The 23,808-nt window shown below is 42.2% G+C and overlaps 1 protein-coding gene across 1 annotated transcript in view; it reads right to left on the bottom strand.

Moving 5' to 3' along the window:
- Positions 1-893: 893 nt before the first annotated feature.
- FAXC (failed axon connections homolog, metaxin like GST domain containing) overlaps positions 894-23,808 on the bottom strand; it is a 28,915-nt gene continuing 6,000 nt past the window's right edge. Inside the window, exons 3-6 of the mRNA XM_051778211.1 lie at positions 23,474-23,670; positions 15,415-15,632; positions 10,025-10,141; positions 894-8,438 (exon numbers count right to left, since the gene is read on the bottom strand). Coding sequence (XP_051634171.1) covers positions 8,155-8,438; positions 10,025-10,141; positions 15,415-15,632; positions 23,474-23,670 — 816 coding nt within the window. The 3' untranslated portion in view covers positions 894-8,154. The remainder of the gene's footprint in view (positions 8,439-10,024; positions 10,142-15,414; positions 15,633-23,473; positions 23,671-23,808) is intronic.

Below are 23,808 nucleotides of genomic sequence, written 5' to 3' on the forward strand. Positions count from 1 at the left end.
TCCTCAGCTTTGGCTGCCAGTTCTTCCAAGCGTGCTATATTTAATGTTTCAAGTCCTGTATTTCAACCTAGGTGTTTATTAAATACATTGAAATGTCCAGCATTTGTAGATAAAAAGCCTATCAACAACCTCACCAGCCATAAAACTTCAAGGCACTGAAAAAAGCTAAACATCTATTCAGAACGGTACTACAGGTTTGGGAGGTTTGGGCCTGAGTTTGTCCTTTTTTTTTTCTTTTTAAGTTTAGGTAGGTGAAGTGCACCTGCAACACTGACACCATCAGCCTACAAAGTTGGATTTGATGTCAAGCCTCTGCAGGATCTGAAAGCACCTGTGTGCAGTCTTGCACCTTTATCACTGAATGCTATTGTCTCGTATTTCTTCCAGCAAGGTCACGTGTCCCATCACACAGCCCCTATGCTGCATTCAGGGCAGCATGCTAAGCCTGGCTGAGGACTTGCACTTGCTGAAAATTTTCAAAAATAACATTGTACAATGAAACTAGCCATCACAAGTGCTCTTAGCTAAGACCTTAAAGATTATGCACTCCTGACAGTTACCTTCTCAGGATTACTTTTTTTCACGTTGGCAACAGTAGTCACAAAACAGAGAGAGGGGAGCAGGGACCCCTCCTCACACCCCAGTTTATGTGCAGCCCTCCCTCTTGCGCTAGCCCCTGAAATCCTTCTTTTAGTGTCAGTGGGAGAGGGGATCAGTGATAGAATGACTCCATCCAAGCAATGCTGATGGCTAAATTATTTGCCTGGGGAGATGAGGGTTTAACTCACTGGCCATTAAAGTCTCGTGCACTCCCCACTCTGAAGAGAGCACCTCTCAGCTGTTCACAGTTCTACAAAAAGCACAGACGCAGAATAAGGACATGAACCAGAAAGGTATTTTAGATCCATTAGTTATAATTTACACACCAATGACATACAGCATAAAGACAAAATATACAGATTTTCATATATATGTACATGGATCAACACAGTGCACAATTTAAAGTTATGTTACAATTAAGTGTACAATTTTAAATATGGCTTTATAAAGTAGTAATATAATAGTGCTAAAATAACATATGTCTCATGTAAGTTTATAGATAAACAACATAATGCAGCTACAGCATTAGAGTCCACATTTAGAAATGTGTTGCTTCATTTTGTTAGTTAAACCTTGTACACTGCAGCTAGCTGAATATATCTCTCACTCTATACCCATCGACATATACTTTATTCTTGCTGGATTGCACACCCCTTTCTTTGGGACTTGCCTTCTTCAAGTATCCTGAAAAATAAAAACCTGTACATTTGAGGAAAGGTAAAAGCTAAGGAATGAGGGAAGAACACATACAATGATAGTGCCCAGTGAAAACATCAACACAGCCAGTGCAGCTTAAAAAAGCACTTATTGTTTAGGGAGCTTATAAGAGAACAACAATCACATCTTGTTTGCCTTACTGTCCCCAGTAAAGCAAATTTTTACTTGAGTATAATTAGACTGGAATAAGAGAAGTGGTAAATTCTGGGTCACTTGGAAGCTTAGTTGGAAACTATGGCACCGCTGAAGCAAATGATACTTTTGTCAATTGCTTCAAACTGGGGCAGGATTTTATTTGTTCTGCAAAAGCTGAATGCCTTTTGGAAGCACATGTTTCAGCTTTAGCTTGTTGAGCCGAATGTAAAAAACATTACATGAAATACCACAATCCTTTTTATGCTCAAGTCTGACCAAATGCCCGTAACGATCTCCTCTGGTCTTGAAAAACCTGGGAGTAAACCTGGGTGCAACCAAGATGTGGTACTAAGAGTTTATCACTGTAGTGACACACAATGTTTTCACTGACTGAGATTCCTGTGCTGTACAAAGACATACCATTTCATCTTCCCAATTTCTCGTGGAGCTGCAGAAACCTCTGCTGAGAAATATTTCACATTAGGGTACTTCCATAGGGAAGGAACACAAAAGAAGCCCTCCCTGATGGCCGTCAAAGAGGATTGCCCAAAACCACCAGTATGGAGCTGATTCATGTTGCAACACTTTTCTCCACTAAGGCAGAGCTGTAAAGACTGGGGTCACTGGTCTGAAAATTAGATCCACCCTCCCACCAGCAACCCGTGCGGTGCAGAGGAACACCACTCCACAGCGGTGAATACACTCCACCAGCTGAATACGATGGCCTGTGTTCACCACTAGCTCAAAGCTGTGCTCACTGCAATGCTCTGGAAAGTGATCAAACCCAAACAGACCCTTGTCCTTGCCGTTCATCACCAGGACACAGCACGAGCATGGGATGACAGCACACTGATGCCTCATCAGAGGTACAGCCACCAAAATGAGCTCCTTCACTGTTCACCAGGCACTAATGAACACCCGAGGCACAGCACAGCACACACAAATACCCGTAGCACTGATCAACTGCTGAAAGCCTCTCATTCAGTACCTCTGATGCTCTTGGTCCATGAGATTAAACAACATGACCTGGGTGCTCCTCTGGATCACAGCTGCTGACATGCATGGGCATGACTCACATCTATGCTACGTGTATCCATTTCCATATGCCACTTACTGGGCCATCCAACTAATTCTGCATTTAGAGAGCATAATTTGCTTTATTCCTATCACATGTCCAAGTCACACTTTTGCACTATTTGGGGGGGGGGAAGGGGTTAGGCCAAACTTGTCAGAAAACAGATTCATATTTTTATTCAAACATCTAAGGACAAGACCCACTTGAATTCATCCCCTGCCACAGAAATTTCACTTGGTGAGTTGCCCTGCATAAATCTGCACATAACACACTTTTCCAGCAGGCAATATTTTGTAAGGCTTAGCATCTGACAGATACAGCCCTTTCAAGGAAAATAGTATGAAACTGTCATGATTACTTGAGCAGACATCACTGACAAAAGCAAATTTGTGCCTGAACTGTTGCTGCAGAAATATTTCAGGCAGTATTTTTTCAAAGAGAATATAGATCTGGAGGGACATTGCCAAGGTTTTAAAGATCAAAATGTGTTACTTGCAGTGCTATAATTGGATGGAAACAGTCCTCCAGATCTGAAACATCAGGTTCAGTTTGGTTTTTAAATCAAACACCACATTTGCAGAATTTCTGTAGGACCTATATATCCCAGCTCCTGTTTCCCCCACTCGGTAACAGTGAGCTCTGCTGACAGAGCCAATGAATCCAACAGGGGTAAACAAATCCCTTCTGACACGACAGAGTGTCACACAGTCAAACACTGCAATTCATGTAAAAAAAAAAAAAACCACCAGACTGCTTCAAATCTAACTCCAGTGGGAACATAGGGCTTGCTTTAAACTCCCATTTGCCAAATGAGGAGCAGACCAATTACTCATTCTCTTAAAGCAGCACTATGGAAACAAAGGCAGTACCCAGCCGTCGGTGGTATTTAAGGCAAAGTAACCAGGAGAAATGGCACCATCTCCTCATCAGGATATGGGGTCATGCTCCAGCTCATAAGCAGAGCAGGGGTTTCCCCTGGCCACTGGAACAGTGGCATTATCCAGGCCGCAGGTGCAGCCCAAGTCTTCCTGCAGCAACCCACCACTTGACACTTTCCCCATGGCCCACTCTGCCCCCTCCAACAACCATCCAAGGGCTCCCCTGCCCTATTTTGAGAGGGGCTGGACAGTGTAGAGGAGCTCCACAACAGCTTTCCTTCTGCCAGTACCATGTACCACCATCTATCCCAAACTGGCCTGGGGCTTTGGCTGGGACCAGGTTTGGTGCTGGCAGCTGTGATGCTCTCAGAGACCTCATGGGCATCTGACTCTTTTTTTAAGGGTCCCTGGACGTTTCCTAACATCACCCCACAGTGAGTGTTTGGCTGTGGCAGTGGGAGCCCCACTCATGGAAAAACCTTATGAGGTGCGTGTCACCTCAGACATAACATCGTGGCATCCTTCACCCTCCAGCTCCAGACAAAAGCAGCCATCCCAGCTCACCCACCAGGAGGCTGGCAATCCACAGCTGCCCCAGGCTTGATGGCTGCAGAGACACCTGATGACCCTCACCCCCATCAGCAGCACAGCCAGGACTTCCAGCATCCCTACAATGAACTTGCTTGCAATTTTGATCAGTGAGAGAGGAAAAAAAGAAAAAGAAGGAAAAAAAAAAGGAAATAAAGATAGTGTCTAACTAATTTTAGTTCTGTACAGCCCCTCAGCACTAACATTAAAAATAGATATGATGGAATGGAAAAAACCCCACAAACTAAAAAGACACTGCAGGACCAAGAAAATGTTGCTCTTTTAGCAAAATTTGGAAAGTCAAAAAAAAATGTTCCCTTTTTAAGAAAACACATCTCTTTTTTTCCCCCATGCAAACCAAAACAAATGAACACTTTTTCATAGCTGTTAAAAAAGTTTGGCTTTTTAAACTTCTTGTTGTTTGTTTTCCCACAATACTTAACCAAGGCCAGCTTTCAAAAGAAAAAGCGTGGATCAAAACCTTTTAAAGAGGTCTAACAGTCAATATTTGTTTCTAGAAGGGACAAATAAACCCAAAGATTTCCTACCCAACCTTGACAAAATACACCTATAAATTCTTAAAAAGATGCCGTTTCCTAATTTCACATCTAATTTGAACATGGCCAAAATCAAAAAGGCAAACTTTATTGAGTAGCTGTAATGAGGAAAAAGCCAACTAACTTCTCCCAACTAACCTCTCCTCTAAAGTAAGCTGAGCAGTCCCTCAGAAAGGGGAAGGCATGTGATGAGCTGCAAAATACATTCACCTTACTGATTAATCCTGAAAAACTCAGCTGACAGCAGAAAGCCGCTTACCCTTCTGCAACCCCTTCTGATCCTTCCTCAGCCCCTCTGAGGGCATGCCCATTACCTGGCTGGTCAGGATCAGGATGAGGTCCAGCCTCTGCTGAGGCATACCAGTCGTGTGTAACAAAAGCAAAGAATGCCAGGTGAGAACATAATCACAGCCCTGTCAAACACCTCCATCTCTGCCACAGCATCAGCTCTACCTGCCCTTGCAGCAGCTCCGAGTGTTAGCAGACAAACCAGGCCGTGGCATGACACCGGCTGTGCATCGCGTTGGCGTCTCCTGTCTCTGCACCCGCCTCTGCCTGCGGCCACACAAAATCCAGATTTGGTCACATGCACATGGGAGGGTAAAATGACATTGCTGACTTCTGGTTAATCTGTGTTTCAAGGGCCACTGCCATGGACAGACCTGTCAGCCCACCAAAATTATAAAGGTGATACTGAACCGAGGCTGGTCCGCTGAATTCAGGCTGGTCTTTCAATAACTGGGACTCATCAGCTGCACACCTCAAAATGCTGAAAAAAACCAAGAAAGCACAGCCTTCAAACATGCATGGGTAAATGAATGAGAACACCTCCATCAGAATTTCCACCACATTAATGTTTTCAAAGAGGAGCTTTTTGATGTATATGCCTTTTATTCAGAATATCAATACCTTGATTTTTGCAAATAAAATCTGTCCTGACTTGGCCATGGAGTTACACAGGCATTTCAGGACATCACTACTTTCAAGCCCAAGACTTATCTTCATGTGCCCTATTCTCGTGCTTAGTTTCCTGAGAAAGGTCCCAGTAACTGGATGATACCTTCATCCTTCTTGGTTTTGGTTCACTTTGCAAATGATACTTGCCCACATTGACCAGAACACGGCTCCAAGGATATGCCTGAGGAACTGAGGAAACAGGTGCAAATTCACACCAAACTCGTCAGCTCTTGCAGCAGTGGCTCCCATACATGAACAGACCTGGAAGCTCACTGCAGACACGTGTACCCCTGATTTCAGAGCATCAGAGCAATGGCTAGCTCTGTGTTTCCCCAGAGCAAGCACTTTCCTCTGCAGGAGGCACTTCAGGATCCAAGACAGTGAGTTATTCATTGAAAGTTGAAGTTATTTCAAGCTCCAGACTATTAGGACTACTAACAATTAACAACCTAAAGTAGTTGTCTACCCTGTCTGCTCCCAAAACATATAACACAACCAACACATTATAAAAATTTTGCTGAGGGATCCTGATTCATCTAACTGTAAATCATTGAGAAAGTTGTAATTAAAATATTTTTAAGCAAGCCACCAACAAAGTCTGCAGTCAGATACCTGATTTTATATGCATGTTTACAAATATGAGAGCTGTCTTAATGTTCTATATGCTCTGTCTCTACTTAAAACCAGCTAGTCTTGGCCAAGCAACATTGATGTACATGCTTAACTTCAAAGTCATGAGTAAGTCCAATGGATTTTTCTCATCTCTAACCTGCATTTAGGGAGACAAGAACATGAAGCATATCAGAACCTGTGCGATCATTCCAAGTTCCAGATTCACAGATGTGCTAGTGAAGGTCACTTAAAACCAATTCCAGCCATGCTTTCAGTTCCTGAATATTCCCACTGCTGGCGGTGCTGACAGAACTGTCCTATCTCAACTGCCTCCCGTGCATCAACTTTAGGGATTGGGCCCTGTAAGCCAGCACAGAGCTCAGTACCCTCTGAAGCACCTTCCCAGACAGCTCTAAAGCATTTCATTGCCTGGGCCAAAGCCTTACAACTATATGGTATCCCACGCCTACTAATATTCCAAATTGCTTTGCAGCCTTCATGGGTTTGCTATGTCTGTTGGTAAAGAGCACAAAGCACCCACTGCTGAGACACACCAGGCTTTCAGCAACACATCCCAGTTCTTTAGCCTTGCCTAGCAATAGCAGAGAGCAGTCAGGGGCAGGGAGTGAAAACATAATAATAATTCACAAACACAGAAGAAATTTGGCCAATACACATTCCAGATGAGTGTTCGGGAGATTATACATTAACACTGACATTTCCCTCCTGAATAAAAACATTCTGTAGTAGTGATTGCAAACTTCTGCAAAGAAGAAGAAACATTGATCAGCTCCTTTCTGTAGGACTGTGTTTTTCTCCAGCTTTCCCTGACTGTCTGAAAAAGAACTGGGAGTGGTTCTTACCTGCAGACACTGTAATATACGCACCCAAAGTATGAGCAGCTATCAAATAAAATTCCCTTGAAACTTTGCCAAATCATAGAATTTTTTAGGTTGGAAAAGACCTTTGAGATCATCGAGTCCAACTGTTAACCCAGCACTCCCAAGTCCACCACCAAACAATGCCCTCAAGTGCCACATCTACGTGGCTTTTAAATACCTCCAGTGATGGTGACTCAATCACTTTCCTCAGTAGTCTGTTCCAATGCCTGACAGCCCTTTCAGTGATGAAGTTTTTCCCAATATCCAACCTAAACTTCCCGTGGTGCAACTTGAGACCATTTCCTCTTATCCCATTGCTTGCTACTTGAGAGAAGAGACCAACCTCTGCTTCACCACAGTCTACTTTCAGATAGTTCTAGGGAGAAATAAGGTCTCTTCCTGAGCCTCCTTTTCTCCAGGCTAAATACCCCAGCTCCCTCAGCCATTCCTCACAAGACTAGTGTTCCAGCTCCTTCACCAGCTTCATTGCCTTTCTCTGGACACGCTCCAGTACCTCAGTGTCCTTCTTGTAGTGAGAGGCCCAGAACTGAACACAAGACTCGAGGTGCACCCTCACCAGTGCTGAGTACAGGGGAATGATCACTGCCCTGGTCCTGTTGGTCACACCATTGCTGAAACAAGCCAGGATGCTGTTACATCTGATCCACCAGGGCACACCACTGGCTCATACTAAGGTGCAGTCAACCAGCACCTCCAGGGCCTTTTCATTAAAGCATCAATCATTTTCTTCCATGGAAGAAAGCTGTGCCAGTCATACCTCTTCCTTTTATGTCCTCAACCCACTCCTGTAAAGATAAGATATTAACACAAATCTCCACTTCCCAGAATTCTGTCCCACTTGGATGGGGGATCTGTTTTTGAGTACGAACAAAAATGTAGATGGAAAGGTCCTGTTGTCCTCTAGAGCTCTAGTTTGCCCACATGTGTTTTAAATAAGTGTTTACCTTGGTTCCACCTGCACAGTAAGACAAAATGAAATACAGTTGAAATAGTCCAAGTAGCACGTGACAGCTGAGTCAAGCACAATGGTCTCTTCCAAAGTGGTATAAACCTCTTCCTGACCTGAAGGAGAAAACAAATCAGACTGACCCCAAGAAACAGCTTATTTGCACAATGGGAGACACTTGTACACATCACTTGCATTGTTCCTGATCTCTGTACTCATCCATGTCCACATCTGAATCAAAGAGGGAGTGTCCAGTGTAATCGGTATCAGGCGTTTGGGAAATACTATTCCCTTCCTCATCAAATGTTTCTGTCCTTGAATAAAAACTGAAGTCCTGCAAAGGTGAGTAAGTCTTGCTTGCTTCGCTGCTTTCCTCGGATTCATACAGAGTGTTATCATCATCGTGGTGCCATTCTGGCCAGAATTTCCTCCTTATTCTTTCACAATACATAGCAAGGTTAATCAGTTCACCTGCAACACAGTGCAACAGATTTCAATAAATAGATTCAGTCAATAATGCTCAAACTCACCTGCTAAACACATAAGCATTGTTTGGAAAGAAATTGTGCAGGGTCTTTCCAAAGAGTTTTCAAAATTCCAAGATCCCATGAATCCTCTTAGCAACTCTGTTTGTAACTTTCATCTAGCTTAAAACCCATATTATTAACCCATACACAACAAGAAAGGTTACGCAGGAATAAACACATATGTATGTTCATGCAAATAGAAAAATAAATCTCCCAAATTCAACATCTAAAGAAATCAACCAAGGCAAGACACTAATATTGTAAAGTTTTCATAGGAAAATTTTTTGCTTAATTGCAGACACCTAGTTCCTAACGACAGAATTTGATCCTATATATGCACAATACACTTATTAAATGCAGTGAATTTAGATTTTCCACCACCAGATGGCAGCGCTGTCTGCAACATAAATTCACATTTTTAAGTTTTCATATGGTCACTGGTTCACTCCTAGTGTTCCCAGCCTTAGTACCTTACACCTTATGTTTATACATACATGCATGCTTACAGAATAAATCATTAAAAGATTCAAAGAAGAAACAAATAATAGCATGTTAAAAGGGAGCTGTATGTGAAACCTGTACTCACGGTAGCATGAGCAGGTGGATGGGTACAAAGAATCAACCTTGGGTATACCTGCTTGGGTATTTCCATCTGTTACTTTCTATTTATTTTCATTAGAGACAAACTAATTCAACAAACACAGTATTCCTTCTAGAAAGCCGTGAGCCCTTCAGGATTTCATCTGTGATTCTCCAGACACTGAGGGGAAGAACTGTATAGCCGATACTTATTTCCCCATCTCAAGTGCTCATTATTTGAGGAAAAGAGTAAGTCTATGCCTCCTAACTGTCGATTTAGCAGAGCTCTCCTGTACAGAGTAGATTTACAGGTCAGATTCTTTCCTTTTACACCTATTTCATATCCTTTTCCTCCTTAGCTCTTCCCATTTTTTCACACTGAGTGGTTTTATTCTGAAAAGGGATGTAAAGATACTTTAACATCTACACCACTCCACAAGAAAAAAAAACCCCTCCGTGGTAGGGAGGAGTATGCTGGTTTCCAGCTCATGCCAAAACACAGTGACTCCAAAGTCAGGTTGGATTTTTTCCTTGTCCAGCATCTTCAGTAACAGCAAAGGCTGTAATTTCAGTGGGACCATAGCACTTGCAGTTCTACTATCAAGGAAACTACTCAGTTCAGCAGAGTTTGGCTCATGGTTCTGCTTCTGTCTTCTCATACGTTATCCAGTATTCATTCCTCAGAGGCTTTACGCCTTTGCCATTTTAAACAAGAAAAAGATCAAGTACACGAATAGAAACAATTACTGTCTAGAACACTAAAGAGAAAATAAATGTGAATTTTAAGAGAAAACAACATTACAAGATACAAATGCTACATCAAAGGCAAGAACTGTCTGTGATGCAGCTGAAGTACTGCAGTCTTCAAAATGTCCTTCCAAGGTGCTGCAAGTGTAAACATGGAAAATGCCACCAAGAGCTTTTCATCAGAGATATCTTAAGCTTTCTTACCTTTGATTAGTCTCTCTGGTCGAGTCCCTGGTAGCGTCCACATTGCCTGTGCCAGATGTCCAAAGACGGTGGCATCAACGGTGGAAACAGTTGATCCCATAATGTACTTCTTGTCACCTGTAAATACAACAGAAAACATTTCTTGACTGGTTGTCACTCTTGCGCAATTAAAAAAAATAATTCCATGGTTACATCTTTAGCTTTTTTTTTTTTTTAGTAAAATCAATTAAATGAAAAGGTTCACTACCTTAAAGACAGGAATTCAACACTGAATATGACTGCAAAGCCGTTACCAGGGTGAAATCCATAACTGCAGCTTGCCCCATGCTCACTCACAGCTTCTATAACCAGGCCAATAACAGAGCCACCACTGGCCAAGGAACCTCCTCCACTCCTCACAGCTGGCAGCACTCACACACTGTACTAGTTCTACTGCATTTAAAACCTGCTCTGCAGCCAGCAGGTGCCTGACAGCACGATTTTCATCTTGCTGCAAACCCAAAACTCTTCAACCACGGTTCAAAATCATGAACTTGCTGACAGAAGCTGGTCACGTGCAAGCACCTCTCGTGCGTGCAGATTCAGTTTTGATTTACTCATCTGATCAGCCAAAAAAAGAAACAGATGGATAACTAACTAAGACAGGGAAGAAAAATCACGTTTCAAAGCCACTGTTTGCAACAAAACATCCAGTATAAACTTGTTTTCCCATCACAGGAATGAGACCTGGAGCAAAGACCACACATAGAGCACGCAGGTGAAACAGGCAGTATTGCAGTGGTCAGGTTAACCGGTTGCACTGTTCCTGCCTTGGCCTGAAGTGCTATAAACTCTGTGAAATGTGGTATGTAATTGAATTCTCAAAATCCAGTTATCCCATCTCCCCAGGACATTCTTCCCCTGACCATAGTAAGCTGCCTGTAATTCAGCAGGTTATTAAATGTTAGGGGTATTGAGCGAGTCTAGAGGAACTGTCCAGCAGTAAAATGCATCAAATTCCAGTGTACAGTATAAGGAATGCTGCCAAAGCAGTGCTCAGGAATAACCAGTAACAATAACCTCCTCTGGCCTGTCAGATGCCATTTTAACATGGAGTTAAATCTCCCCAGCTCTTTCACAGTTGCATCAATCTATTGTTTGAGAACTCTGTACAGGGTAAATGTTGTGTCTTTTCAGTATTTATCTGACACCTAAGGATTCATTGATCTCAAAAACAGCTCAAAAATTGGTCCCTAAGCCACAGTTATATGCCAACACTAGGAATTTAGCATCATACAACTGGGCCTTGAGATTCAATCCATAGTGATTTGTGCTGGGAAGTAATACTGTCATTTCCATCTTGTTACAACTAAGGCAGGCAGTGAGCGAGGGCTGAACCATCTCTCTCTCTGGTTCACCACACACAACACACCCTACACCCTGAGGTGCACGGAAACAAAGGGCAAGAGGAGGAAATAAAACTGTGGGTTCATAAAACTGTAAATCTGGTTTTAAGTCATGTTGCACCACATAATATGGCCTCTATGCACGTTTTTCCCACCAGTTCCAATTTGTTCTCAAAAATTTCAGTGCAACTTTTGTCCAGAAGACTTTCTGATAGACCAGATATTTCTGTGTTCATTTTTAGGCCAGATTACAAAGTGCCTGTCACATCAAGGCTGCCACAGTGCTGATCATCTCAAACACCTCTCTGCATCCCCTGGCTAATCCAACAGAAATGAAATCACCTAGTCACACTGGACTTGGATCAAATATGTACTGCCTGGGAATTTGAGAGCACACAGCTCCACTATTTACAAAGGCATACACCAGAGAATTCAAAAGCAGCTACTTCAGCACTGGGTCAAGAAACACCAGCAAGAAACAGATCTGAGACACAGGCAGAAGACCTGCACCCTTCCAACAGCAGCATGGTCAGCCCTTGCAGGCTGCTACAGGGCATTTCAACTAACCTTAGAGGCTCACATTCAGGTTAGACCCACCTCTGTGTTTCAGCTCTGAGCACCCCTGCCCTTCACAAAGCATCAAGTGCTTTCAAAATCAAGTTCAGGAAGCTGCTGCCCTGCAACTCCCTGCTAAAATCCCCATCTCCCAAAAAAAGCCTGAGGCAGGCAGACAGCTGAAAGGGCACCAAGAGACTTATGGGCATTGCTCACTCACTTGCCTCTTTTAAACAATTACCAAAATGTATATTTATATATATCACTAATTCATATGCTCATTCCCCACAATTTCTTACGGTACTAGCAGGCAGTAGGAAACAGCTACAAGAAAATTACATTTGTGGTTTAAAGACTTCAGGACAAAGAGCAAGATGATACCAATGTAGCAGACTGATCCATCACGGGAGGGTTAGTTCCAATTTCCATGTTTATAAGAGATCTGGAGAAGTATGTCAGGGAAATGGGTACAAGGGAGAGAGAAAAATGATTCTCAGAAATGAAAAATAAAAAAAAAAAAGCACCCAAGATGTGACTGGGAATGTCAAAATGAGTGTCATAAGAACTGGCAGCTGCCACGTTATCATTCTCTGGAAGCAGCTCTTAAAATTTAAAAGTTATTCTTGTTCCCATGGGAATGGTCCCTGTTAAAAAATGGGGAGCATTAATCTGATATGCCTGATAACTGACAGCTACAGTTTGGTATGTGCAGCTATTCTGCATGATAGGCATCCTTTTTAAGCTCTTAAGATTGCCCTCTAACAGCCAAAATCCCAACTATTTCCTCTTCTGGGAAAACACCTGGGTACATATACGTGGAGGGGAATCTCACAAAGATTGTGCAGGCAGTAAGCTGACTGACCACCTTCTCCTTCCCCCCACGAAACAGAGCTGTCTCTAGTCAGTCTGGAAGTCTTTGTCCCACCTTCTCTACCCATTCCAGGATACCACCTGGAGGCCACATTTACTAGACCCAATCATAAACAGCCAGTTGGAGAAAACATGAGCGTACTGATGTTAATGAAAATCAAGGCAATTATCGAAAAGTAGATGAACTCACCCATAAGCAAAAAGGAAAATATAATGATTCACGTAACCACACACCAACTAATCTGACATCCATTTCAGAGGGGAAGATGAAAAAAAAGTACAATGTTCAGTTGGTAATGTAATAAAATAACAGGAATACAGCAAACGCCCATCAAGACTTTTTGAAGTACACAGGAACATTCTCAACAACAATCTGGAAGGAGAACAAAATCTCTGCTGATATGTGTATAATACAATTAAAAATCTGATACAGTGAAGAAGTGCTTTAGGATTTCTAGTGCTTTTTCCCACCAAAAACAAAAGCAAGAGACTGATTATAACATTTACCTTCACAGGGAGATGACCCAAGCCACCCAGAAAGGAAGGAAGAACTAGGAAAAGCATCTACCTGCAGGCTGGAATTGGACAAACTCCCATTTGAAGCAAGTCTGATTTTAAACAGATTTTGATAGTGACTAACATCTACTACCAATTACTAACAAAAGTGGTGGCACCTCTGCTTTCTGAAATCTCATAATTAAAAGTAGATGGCTTTTAGAAAGCCATCCTTAGCCAGCAAAAAGGCACAGGCCTCAAAACAGCAATCAAGCAGCCTGATTCACAGAGATATGTCTAGACGGTTAAATGATCTCTTTGAACTTGAAATTTTACAAATCTGAGTGTCAGTATAGACTCCAGAGATGGAAGGATGCAGACTTCAAATAAGCAAATCAGAACTTTTGCAGGTACTTGGGAACATGTTTTAGTTTTCCCTTGAAGGCTCTGTCTACTCATGGCAGACTGGGATGACTTTAGCACAGACACATCCACTGCTGCTCCCTGCAGCCTGTCAGTGTTGTCTAGCCAGAACCATGGGGCTTTGCTGAGCTCCCATAACAGGCTGAACTTGCTCCAGCTCCTGCCCCAACCCCATTCCTCTTTGTAATGAACATGGAGCAACACAGTGCCAATCTCAAAACCACAGCAACAGTAGTCCCACTGAGGAGGGTACCCTGAGCTGGCCACAGCTCTGCAGCAGATATGATCAGACCTCCACTTCTAAAGCGAGCTGCTCCCTCCCTTCCTCCCCCTAACAGAAAAGGGACTTCTTAAGCACCAAGAAACAGGTTTTCTTTGAAGAGGCACTAGAATAGATAACCATTTTTGCTAACAAACAAAATGCAGCATGAGAAAGCAGGGTCAGAAAAAGAGTAGACAAACCTTCCCCCTGCCCATTGTGCCCATGCATCGCATGTCTTTTTTCCACCTTGCTCCCAATCCAGCAACTTGGCAGGTTTGTTTCAGAGAACAAACTTAGAGAAAACTCTACATAGCCTCATCTAGGTCCACTGCAAACACCTTCTTTTCCAGAATACCTTGGAAGTTCAGAAGCATTTCTTCTTTCCCTTTCTGAGCAATCAGTCAGTTTCTTCCTTCTGCTGGGCTTTCCTCCCCTTGCTCCCTTCATCCACTCCACACTTATTTCTTTAGAGCATGTGCAGTATGTCCTCCCTTTGGAGCACAGTCTCTCCTGTTCTGCACTCAGCCACCTCTTTAAAGCAATCATAAGAGAAAGCACAGCGGCCAGACATGGACCATGTCTTTTGATTCCTTGCACAAGAGAGACAAAAGCTCAAGAGAAGCAGCAATCTGCCCCAAACCAATTCCTCAAAATCTAAATTTTACACAGACACACAATATGCTTAGCTCTCAGTAGACCAGAAGGCAGGAAGCACAGTGTAGACAGCTCCAATGCAGATTGCAGCCTGAGCCACACAACAGAAATGAGGTTCATGCAATGCTAACTAAGTGAGGTCACCTTAAAAATAACATTATAGGATTGGATTATGATAACCAAAAAGCCTAAACTCACCTCTTTTGACAACACACAACCACTGCCTACTAGGAGCTTTGAATAAAGCTACTAATCCAACCAAATACAACAAAGTTCAGCTCATCAAAATAACACCTGCAAAGGTGTTTTCAAATCCCAGCCTCATAATGATTTAGCAAACAGCCACAAGTCCCATGAAATAAAAAATGAGACAAACACCCCATCCCCAAAAATCATAAATAAGAGGTTTCATTTGCAGAATTAAACACTACATTTTCCTAAATTCATATAGCAATATGCTCTTCCAAAACTGCAGGCTATCTTTTGCTCCTCTAGACACACATACTTGGTGGTCAGAGAAGAAAGCCTCTTATGCCTCTAGACACACAATCTGGAAGCAAACAGTGGGGAAAGATACACTTTCTCTGCCAGAGCAAGGCACTGAATGACAGCAGCAGTGCAGCTTCTACCTTCCGCCAAAATGAGATTACTTGTGTGTGTGATCAAGCTGTCAGGAAGCACTTGAGGTGAGTTTTATCCTGTGGACAGAGCTGTGAACAGACCACGTACAACTCACTGTACCTTACCCAGGAGGCCTGCCAGAGTCCGCATGTCCTTCTCCATCAGCGTGTACATCTCCTCCTCTGAGAAGCGGCCAATGCCATGGCCGTACATTTCCCGCTTCACAATTCCTTTGGTCAGATGGCAGAAGATCCACTTCAGCAAGTCGCTGAAGGGGCCAAAAAGAGAAACCATCTTTTGCGTCTCATGAAGATTTTCCACCCATTGGCAATAAGCTAAAGTCCTAAAAGGATGCAAAGATAAGTTATAGCAGTGTGATCCCCAGATAGCCCACCACCACTCTGCCAAGGCTCAGACAAAGGTCAGGCAGATGAGCAGTCACTGCCCTGATGGAGAGGCAGCGGAACAGCAGACCCTGTGGCAATTTGGAGTGACAGCAGAGCAAACCGACTTTGCAGTACTTACACAGACTGCCCAGTGCTTATTCTCTCAGTAAATAATGATTCACTTCAGCAGAAAATGAGATTCATATTGAAATATAAAACAAAAGTTGTAGAATTCTGCTAAACTCATGTAACAAAATGCAATGCAAAAGGGATTTATTAGCTAAAGATGACTGACTGCAAAGACCTGGGGAACACAATAACAACAAAACAGCCCACAAAGGTATCAATCTTTCTCACCAACCTGTTCTCCTTACTCTCTATACTCTGAAACTTAGCCAACCAATAACTTTTCTCCAACAGTAATTTTTCATTGGAAAAAAACTTCTCCTTGGAAAGTAATGATGACACAATCTTTTAAAAACAAAATTTAAAAAATGAAGGAGTAGACGTTATTGGGTTGGTTTTCTGTTTCACATTTTCCTCTCTTCAAAATGCTGATTTTATGAGAGAGACATTTCTAAAGGATTCTGTTGTATCCCATGCTTTATTGAATGGCAAATAATATTCTTTTGGAAAGTCTTTTTATAAAAATTTGTCTCGCCAGCTAAAATTTTTATTTCCTACATGAATTTTTGTTTTTTAATAATATAGACAAATAAAAACTTGATTTGTTGCTGTTGCAACTCCAGAAACTCCTGAAAAAAAGAAACATTAACTTTTTTAATAACCAGCATCTCCTGAAATAACAAACAAACCAAAGAGACCACATATATGACTTTTGTCATCAAGTTCAAAGGATGTTGGAAAAAGGGCTAAAGACATCTCAAAGTAGACGTGACAGCCATATGATGTCTGCAGGATCTCAGAAACACTGGGAGTTGGTACCCATATTCTATTAGGTTTGTAGCAATTTCCAAATGGAAAAAAACTAAAAGTGGATTTACACATTTGGGATTGTATGAAAAGAGGCTCAAGGAGACTGACAAACTAGGGAAGCTAGATAGAAAAGCTGAAATATCAAAAGATGCAAGTTCATGTACACAATTATATTAAATACTGACTTAATAATCAAATGTTTCCATTTCCAATATGACCAGAGTTCCATTGCTTTAGTTCGGAATATGACTTCAGTTTAATCCTTGTACATATTTATAACTCCACATAATTTTCTTAGTGCTGATATGGATCACCTAATTCAAAAAAGGAAAGGGAAAAAAAAAAGCAATATCTCTTGAAGAACTCCTGCGACTTTTTTTCATCATGTACATTTTATCAAACTCCCATGTGTCATGGTAAACGCTGAATTCAGCACTACTATCAGGGAACAATTACTTTCCACCATGAAAATGTTCTAATATTTTAAATTTCCACAGATTCTTTACTTGAATTACTAATAACATGAGGTGAAAGGAGAGTATTTTGCTGTAATAGCTGAAAACAACTCCACTTTGTGCTCAAATTTAGAATGCTCCCAACAAAATGGGTGAAAAGTATTTTAATTCTTTTAAAAGTTGTCCACAGCAGTTCAATGCCTTCTGCTCAAACTGGTTTCACTGAAGTTAGTAATAGTGAGGCATGCACAGGTTTTGCTGCAAATGCATAAACAATGAAGAACAAAAATGCACCTGCTATGCTTCTAATGGCTTTTACCCTCAATAGGTTTCTCAACAACCTCTTGCACTATAGTAATATGACAAAAGCATCCCGCTGACGTTTCATACACTTCAATACCTCTCTTTGAATGGGGGCGTTCTGCACAACCCTTGTTTTTTAAACTGGATGGATCAACTCAAGTCATTGAGCTGGTTTCAGCACAGCAGAGTTTGAGACAGCCAGATTCAGCAGAGGAATTCAGCAATACAGGAGGAACATGAAGCCAACAAGCACAGCAGCAAACAGCTACTGAAACTCCTAAAGCATTAACTTTGTCTGGAAGATGTGGTGTGGGACTACCTTGCTCCAGGAACAAAGTAAAACAGTATTTAAGAAGGATGGAAAGAAGACTAGCCTAAAGCATAAGGGCACTCTATAGAGTGGAACATTGCAGTAGTCATGTTTCACAGCACATACAGCTCTGAATAGGAATTTAAACTCTGGTCTTGATGTGAACACTAGGAAATAATTACAAATACTATCTACACCACAGAATCATAGAACGACTTGGGTTGGAAGGGACCTTAAAAATCATCTGGTTCCACCCCCACTCCAGGGGCAGGGATGTTACCCACTAGATCAGGTTGCTCAGGGTCCCATCCAACATGGCCTTGAGCATGTCCAGGGATGGGGCATTCACAACTGCTCTGGGCAACCTGTTCCAGTGTCTCACCACTCTCTTCCTACCATCTAATCTAAAAAACTGTTCCCCCTTGTCCTATCACTGTCTGCCCATGTAAAAGTCAGTTTCCCTCTTTTCCCTAAGTGCCCTTTAGGTACTGGAAGGCTGCAATGAGGTCTCCCTTGAGCCTTCTCTTCTCCATGCTGAACAACTCAGTTCTCAGCCTGTCTTCACAGGAAAGGTGCTCCAGCACTCTGATTATCTTTGTGGCCCTCCTCTGGACCCTCTCTACCAAGTCCACATCTTTCTTATGCTGAGAACTTCAAAGCTCAATGTAGGTGGGGTCTGCCAAACACAGAGAGAATCACCTCTCTTGACCTCTTTTGATGCAGCTCAGTATGCAGTTGGCCACCTCACACTTTTGACTCTTGTCCAGTTTTTCATGCACCAGAACACCCAAGTCTTTCTCCATAGGGTTGCTCTCAATGAGCTTTTCTCCCAGTCTGTAAGTTATTACTTAATACTTGAATAAGCAAAGAAAAACTTGGTCACTGAAAGCACTGCTCTGTCATGCTGCAAAGACCCTCCTACCCCAGCATGGACCTGACCTGCTTCATCTGGCAACTCTGCAACACAACTTAGCTGCTTTAGGACAACAGGCCTGGCCTGGAGAAGGGCAACAAGAAGGCAAAACAAAACAGAAAAAGAAGACAGGAGACCTCACTGCAGCATTTTTTAAAAGTCACCCCAATTGCACAAGACTAACTTTGCCATATGGACTTGCCACCACTATTGCTCACTCCAACCACACCAGTGAGCTGGCACTGCACCCTGAATGATCAACTTTGTCCAAGATGGTCTTTATTTCATAAAACAGAAGCAACAAGATTTCCCACAAAGCTAATTAGCCCATACTTTAAAGCAAAAATACATTTCCCTAGAGCTCGCTTGCTCTTGGGGGAGAAGATCTTTGGGTTTTGAAGAGGCAGAAACCAAATCAGGTGTTTAACAACCAGGACAGCAACAGAAAACTGCACAGGATTAAGGTAATCCTGCTTAGGCTAAACTGTCAAGACAAATCTTAAGACATCTGCTTGTCACTGTGTGCCTGAAAGTATTGCCAAACACTTCTTGAACTCTGTCAGGGTTGGTGCTGTGATCACTTCCCTGGGAAGCCTGTTCCAGTGCCCAACCAACATCTGGGTGAAGAGCCTTTTTCTAATACCCAACCTAAACCTTCCCTGATGCAAGTTCAGGCCATTCCCTCAGGTTCTGTCACTGGTCACCACAGAGAAGAGTTCATGCCTGTCCCTCCTCTTCCCCTATTTACCTTATTTACCTTCTGACTTTGAACAAGTAGAACTGTCAGATGTCCCAAATCTCAAATGTACATGGGCAACAAAGATAGCTAAATAGAAAATCAGAGTTTGCTTCTAAAATTTTATAGCTCTAAGTATACAAAAGCAAGGAAAAAAGTAGGCTCAGATTCACAGAGAGTTAAAAACACTTTTAAAACTGACTTTACAAGCACTCCGTTAAAAGAATTCTATTCAGAGGTTCATTAATCTGTGTTTCCTACCAAAACATGCTTCTGAGCACTTAATTTCACCCATAACTCCTCTGCTCAGAACACATCAGTAGAGTATTATCAACATTACAAAATATTAGGAAATGCCAGAAATTGGGTAGTCTACAAAATCTACTTCAGCAACGCATAACTATGTGTTTTATACTACAGTTAGTATTTATGGGATGACATAATTACTTTAAATATTGGCCTGAATAGAATATTTTGGGAAACATTAACACTCCCATTTGTGCCAGCACATCTGTACAAATGTTAGAGTATAAATGAAAAAATAATGCATTAAAGAGCAATGCTGTGGAGGTGAAGTAAATCCGAACTCTAAATGTAACAGCAGCTTTGGCCTCAATACATAAATCAGGCAAGGAGATGAAGAAAGTGACTCATCAACAGCAGCTTGCCTGATTATCCCAAAACTGTCTAAACACCAAGGCAAAGGGAAAGCATTCACAAGGATGTGAACTGGGGGTTATTTCTCCTATCTGAACATGTGCAAACCAGAATTTCTTGATATACAAAAGGATTATAACAAATTCATTCCACAATCAGCAGCAGAAACTGCACCTGCTGTGCAACTTCCCAGAGCAACTGGCTTCTATGCCACCAGTAGCACTCAAGTCTCATCACTGTTAGCAGCAGGAGAGACACTGCACTTACAATTGGCTTGATGTATTTAAACATATTTACATTATAAACATATTTTATGTTTAACACATGACAGGTCTGAACACTGACCAGAGTCATATTCATTTGTATTCTCATACCATGCTTTTCCTGTACTTCAAGCACTCAAGTCACATATGATGTTTACAGTTTCTTCTTGAAAGACAAAGCAAGAAATGAGTCATATATATATATGCGTGGATATGTGTTTGTATATATATATATACATATATATATACATATATATATACATATATATATACATACACACTTATCACTACAGTTCTGTTTGACAATACAGCTAAAGCAATCTAATGGGATAGTCTGCTTAAGCTGAATATTCAAGGCTTTATGGTCTAGCTAAGCACATTAGTGCCACCAACCTAAGATCCCTCTCCTGAGATTAAAGTGACAGGAGGCATCTCACAGAGACTGCTACCCCTCTAGGCACCAGGAGCTGCCTGGCCTGAATCCCAGCAGTGTCATCAAGCCCAGCATGCCAGTTCCGGAAGGAAGTGAGGATCACACCCATCTTACATAGAGGTCTGATCCCATGAACGTGCTGCAGATACACCAAAAACTCAACACATCCCCAAAGGTGGCTGTGGGTGCCCCGTTAGTTTCTGAGGGCCCACAGGTCACTGCAGGCAGTGGAGGAGACCCAGAGCAAGCCTACAGCAGATGAGTGGTCTGCCCTGGATCCAGGACCTGGGGTGAGAGCCACAAAACTGTTCCACTCCCATCTCTTCCCTGCTGGTTTGGCCCAACACCCATTCAGGTTAGCAGGCTTTTTTTCTTTTGCAAATTTAAACATAGCAAAAACCTAATGGTTATGGCATTCTCCAGGGGCAGGAGCTCCAGCATCAGCTCTGAATCAGTCTAGTGCATCTCACAGATAATGCTCTAATCCCAGCACAAAAATAAGCACACTCACTCGCTGTTTCTCTGCCTGACCCCTGCCAGGTGCCAGTCTGGGTTGGAAGCAGGGTGTCCACATGCTGAGGTTCACAACAGTCCTACACTGCTCTTGGGTCCAGCCAGAGCAGTCACTTCCACCTGTAAGGGGCACCAACTGGTGAAGATGAGCAATTACCTCAGCAAAAGCCAAACATTTCCAGAGGAATGCTGAGCACCCACCAGGATTAGCTCCATCCAGAGACAGCACACCACAGGATGTACTTCGCTTCCTCGTTCGATAAATGTAACGCAGTATTACTTATTTATGATGAAGTTACTTTGCATGCTGCTGGCAATAAAACAGTACGTATCACATTTGCTATCACCGCTTTGGAAGCTTGATAAACCTTATTCTGCAGACAGGCATCACTGCGTTACAAATTCTTTACTGTGGGACTGAAGGACACAATGAACAAACCCTAAGCTTCTGGTGGGAAGTAGGAAGGTTCAGGGACTGATGGAAAGGGATCCCACAACCACAGATACAATGCTGTCAAGGAGAAACGCGGCCCTACACAACGAAAGCCTTGGTTTATTTTGGTGTAACTGTAAGGTGGTCAGAGTTGTTATCCAGGAATTACAGCAATACAATTGCAATGCCTCGTGACTCAGGCTTTGCCCAGTACAGGGAACCCACATGGTATAACCTCACCAACACACCAAGCCACACAGCAGGGACATAAAGTAAGACTTGCAGCTGGATGTTTTACTACACTGCAGCGAAAATACATGCCTTGGAAAAACTCAACTGTGTGACTAGACAGGATAGGCAACAGGGATACACAGCCAGGCATGCACATCTCTGTCCTTACTCGATGTAACTTTGTCCGCCCGTTTGGACACCACCTCCCTGGGTCAGTGCCTGAATTTGCAATACCTGTCCTCCACACACCCCTGTGTCATGTCCAGCAATGCCAAGTCTGCTCTGAGGGAGTCTGGATGAACAGACAAAAGCTTCACAGAACAAAGCACAAGTTTGCAATTGAGACACAACAACAGTATTAGCTTGTCAGCAGTAATGATACATTTAAAGCAGGTAAATCTGTGACCCACGAAACTACCGACACTAAGGCAGAGAGGTGAAGCATTAGGGAACTAAAAGGCTTCATCCTCCCTTTGGCAGCTATAGTAACTGAAGGTGGAAAAATGAAATAAAGGTTACATTTGCAGGCTGCTTGTGTCAGGTTTTTGAGGCTATGACACTGCAGATGGGTATAATTGGTGAAGGCCACGCTTCCTGGAAGGCAGAGATTACATTTCTAAATCAAATCACTTCAATCTGGCTACTTAAGGCTAAATTTGTTCTGAGGAGACACTAAAAATTATTTGAAGAACTATATGTTCACGTGTTGCTGCTCATCTTTGATCACAAGGTGAAAGAAAAAGCAGAGAAATGCATTCAATTTAAAATCACACATCGTTTCTAAGAAAAGAAGTGCAACATAAATGCAAAACTTAGTATTGCAAGGGCTTAAATCCATACTAGAAAGCACAGTATCGGGAAAAAGCCTTGTGCCTGCTGAGGCAGCATATGCAGCATCCCAGATGCCACGTCCACCTGATACTTCTATGAATTCAGTCTGGATAGGGCACTTAAAAAGGACTGAAACATAAAGCAAGAGGTGTTATTTTCAAAGGTGTCAGTAAAATGCATAAAGTACCATTTCTATTTTCCATTCATATACATATTTCAGCTTTTCAGGATACTGTGACTAATACTGTGTCCTATCAATTGGCAGTACTGTCAACAATACATATTAACAGGAGTATCCTGTGTTACAAGGAAAGGCAATAATCCATATTGTAATCACACACACATAATTAAGATCAGTAACTGTAAGAACACAATATTCCAGATTCGCTACAGACACTGGATTTGTTCCCCTGCGTCCCCAAACCACAGATGTATTCAGCCACCTTGATCTTTTGCTCTTTATTAAGAAGACTCTTTCTATATGGAGGTCACACTAAACAGGACGAAGGAACATCCCACTGCTGCTTCCTTCTACAAAGCTGCAGGCAAAGGGTCTGACTTTACCTTCCTCACACAGCATAACAAATTCTCAGGGGAATTACCCCTGGTTCATACTGGCGTACACAGAAAGCAGCAGCGGTTTTCTAGGATGAAGAAAGTTGTGAAATTAACAGTTGGGTACCCAAGCTTTCTGCAAGAGAAAATAAGCACTCGTGTCCGGGTACAAGCTCAGGGGCAGAGCTGACAGCACAGGAATGCAGCCAGCTTTGCCATGCAAACTTACCAGTATAAGTGCTCCTCCACCATTTTTGTCACAGCTCTGGAAACAGCTCTTTCATGTGGCCCAAGGTGTTTATTTAAATTCACTCCAAGTTTCTCTTCCAAAAAGTCAATAATGAACTCGGTGCCAGATACTTTCTTGTGATTGTATTCAATCCAAGGCATTTTCCCTTGAGGGGAAAGTTTTCCATCAAAATAGTTCTAAGGAAAAAAAAAATCAAGTAAACAAACAAATATACAGACAAAAAAGACCCTTCAGGTTCTGTTTCAATGAAAATAAAGATTTTAAAATAATGTTCTCTCTTTTTAAAGCCAACATTATCCAACAAACTTTTTTTT

This window comes from Manacus candei, unplaced genomic scaffold (genome assembly GCF_025592945.1).
Source record: "Manacus candei isolate 608988 ecotype Guabito, Panama unplaced genomic scaffold, ASM2559294v1 h1tg000011l, whole genome shotgun sequence".
NCBI classification, from domain to species: Eukaryota; Metazoa; Chordata; class Aves; order Passeriformes; family Pipridae; genus Manacus; species Manacus candei.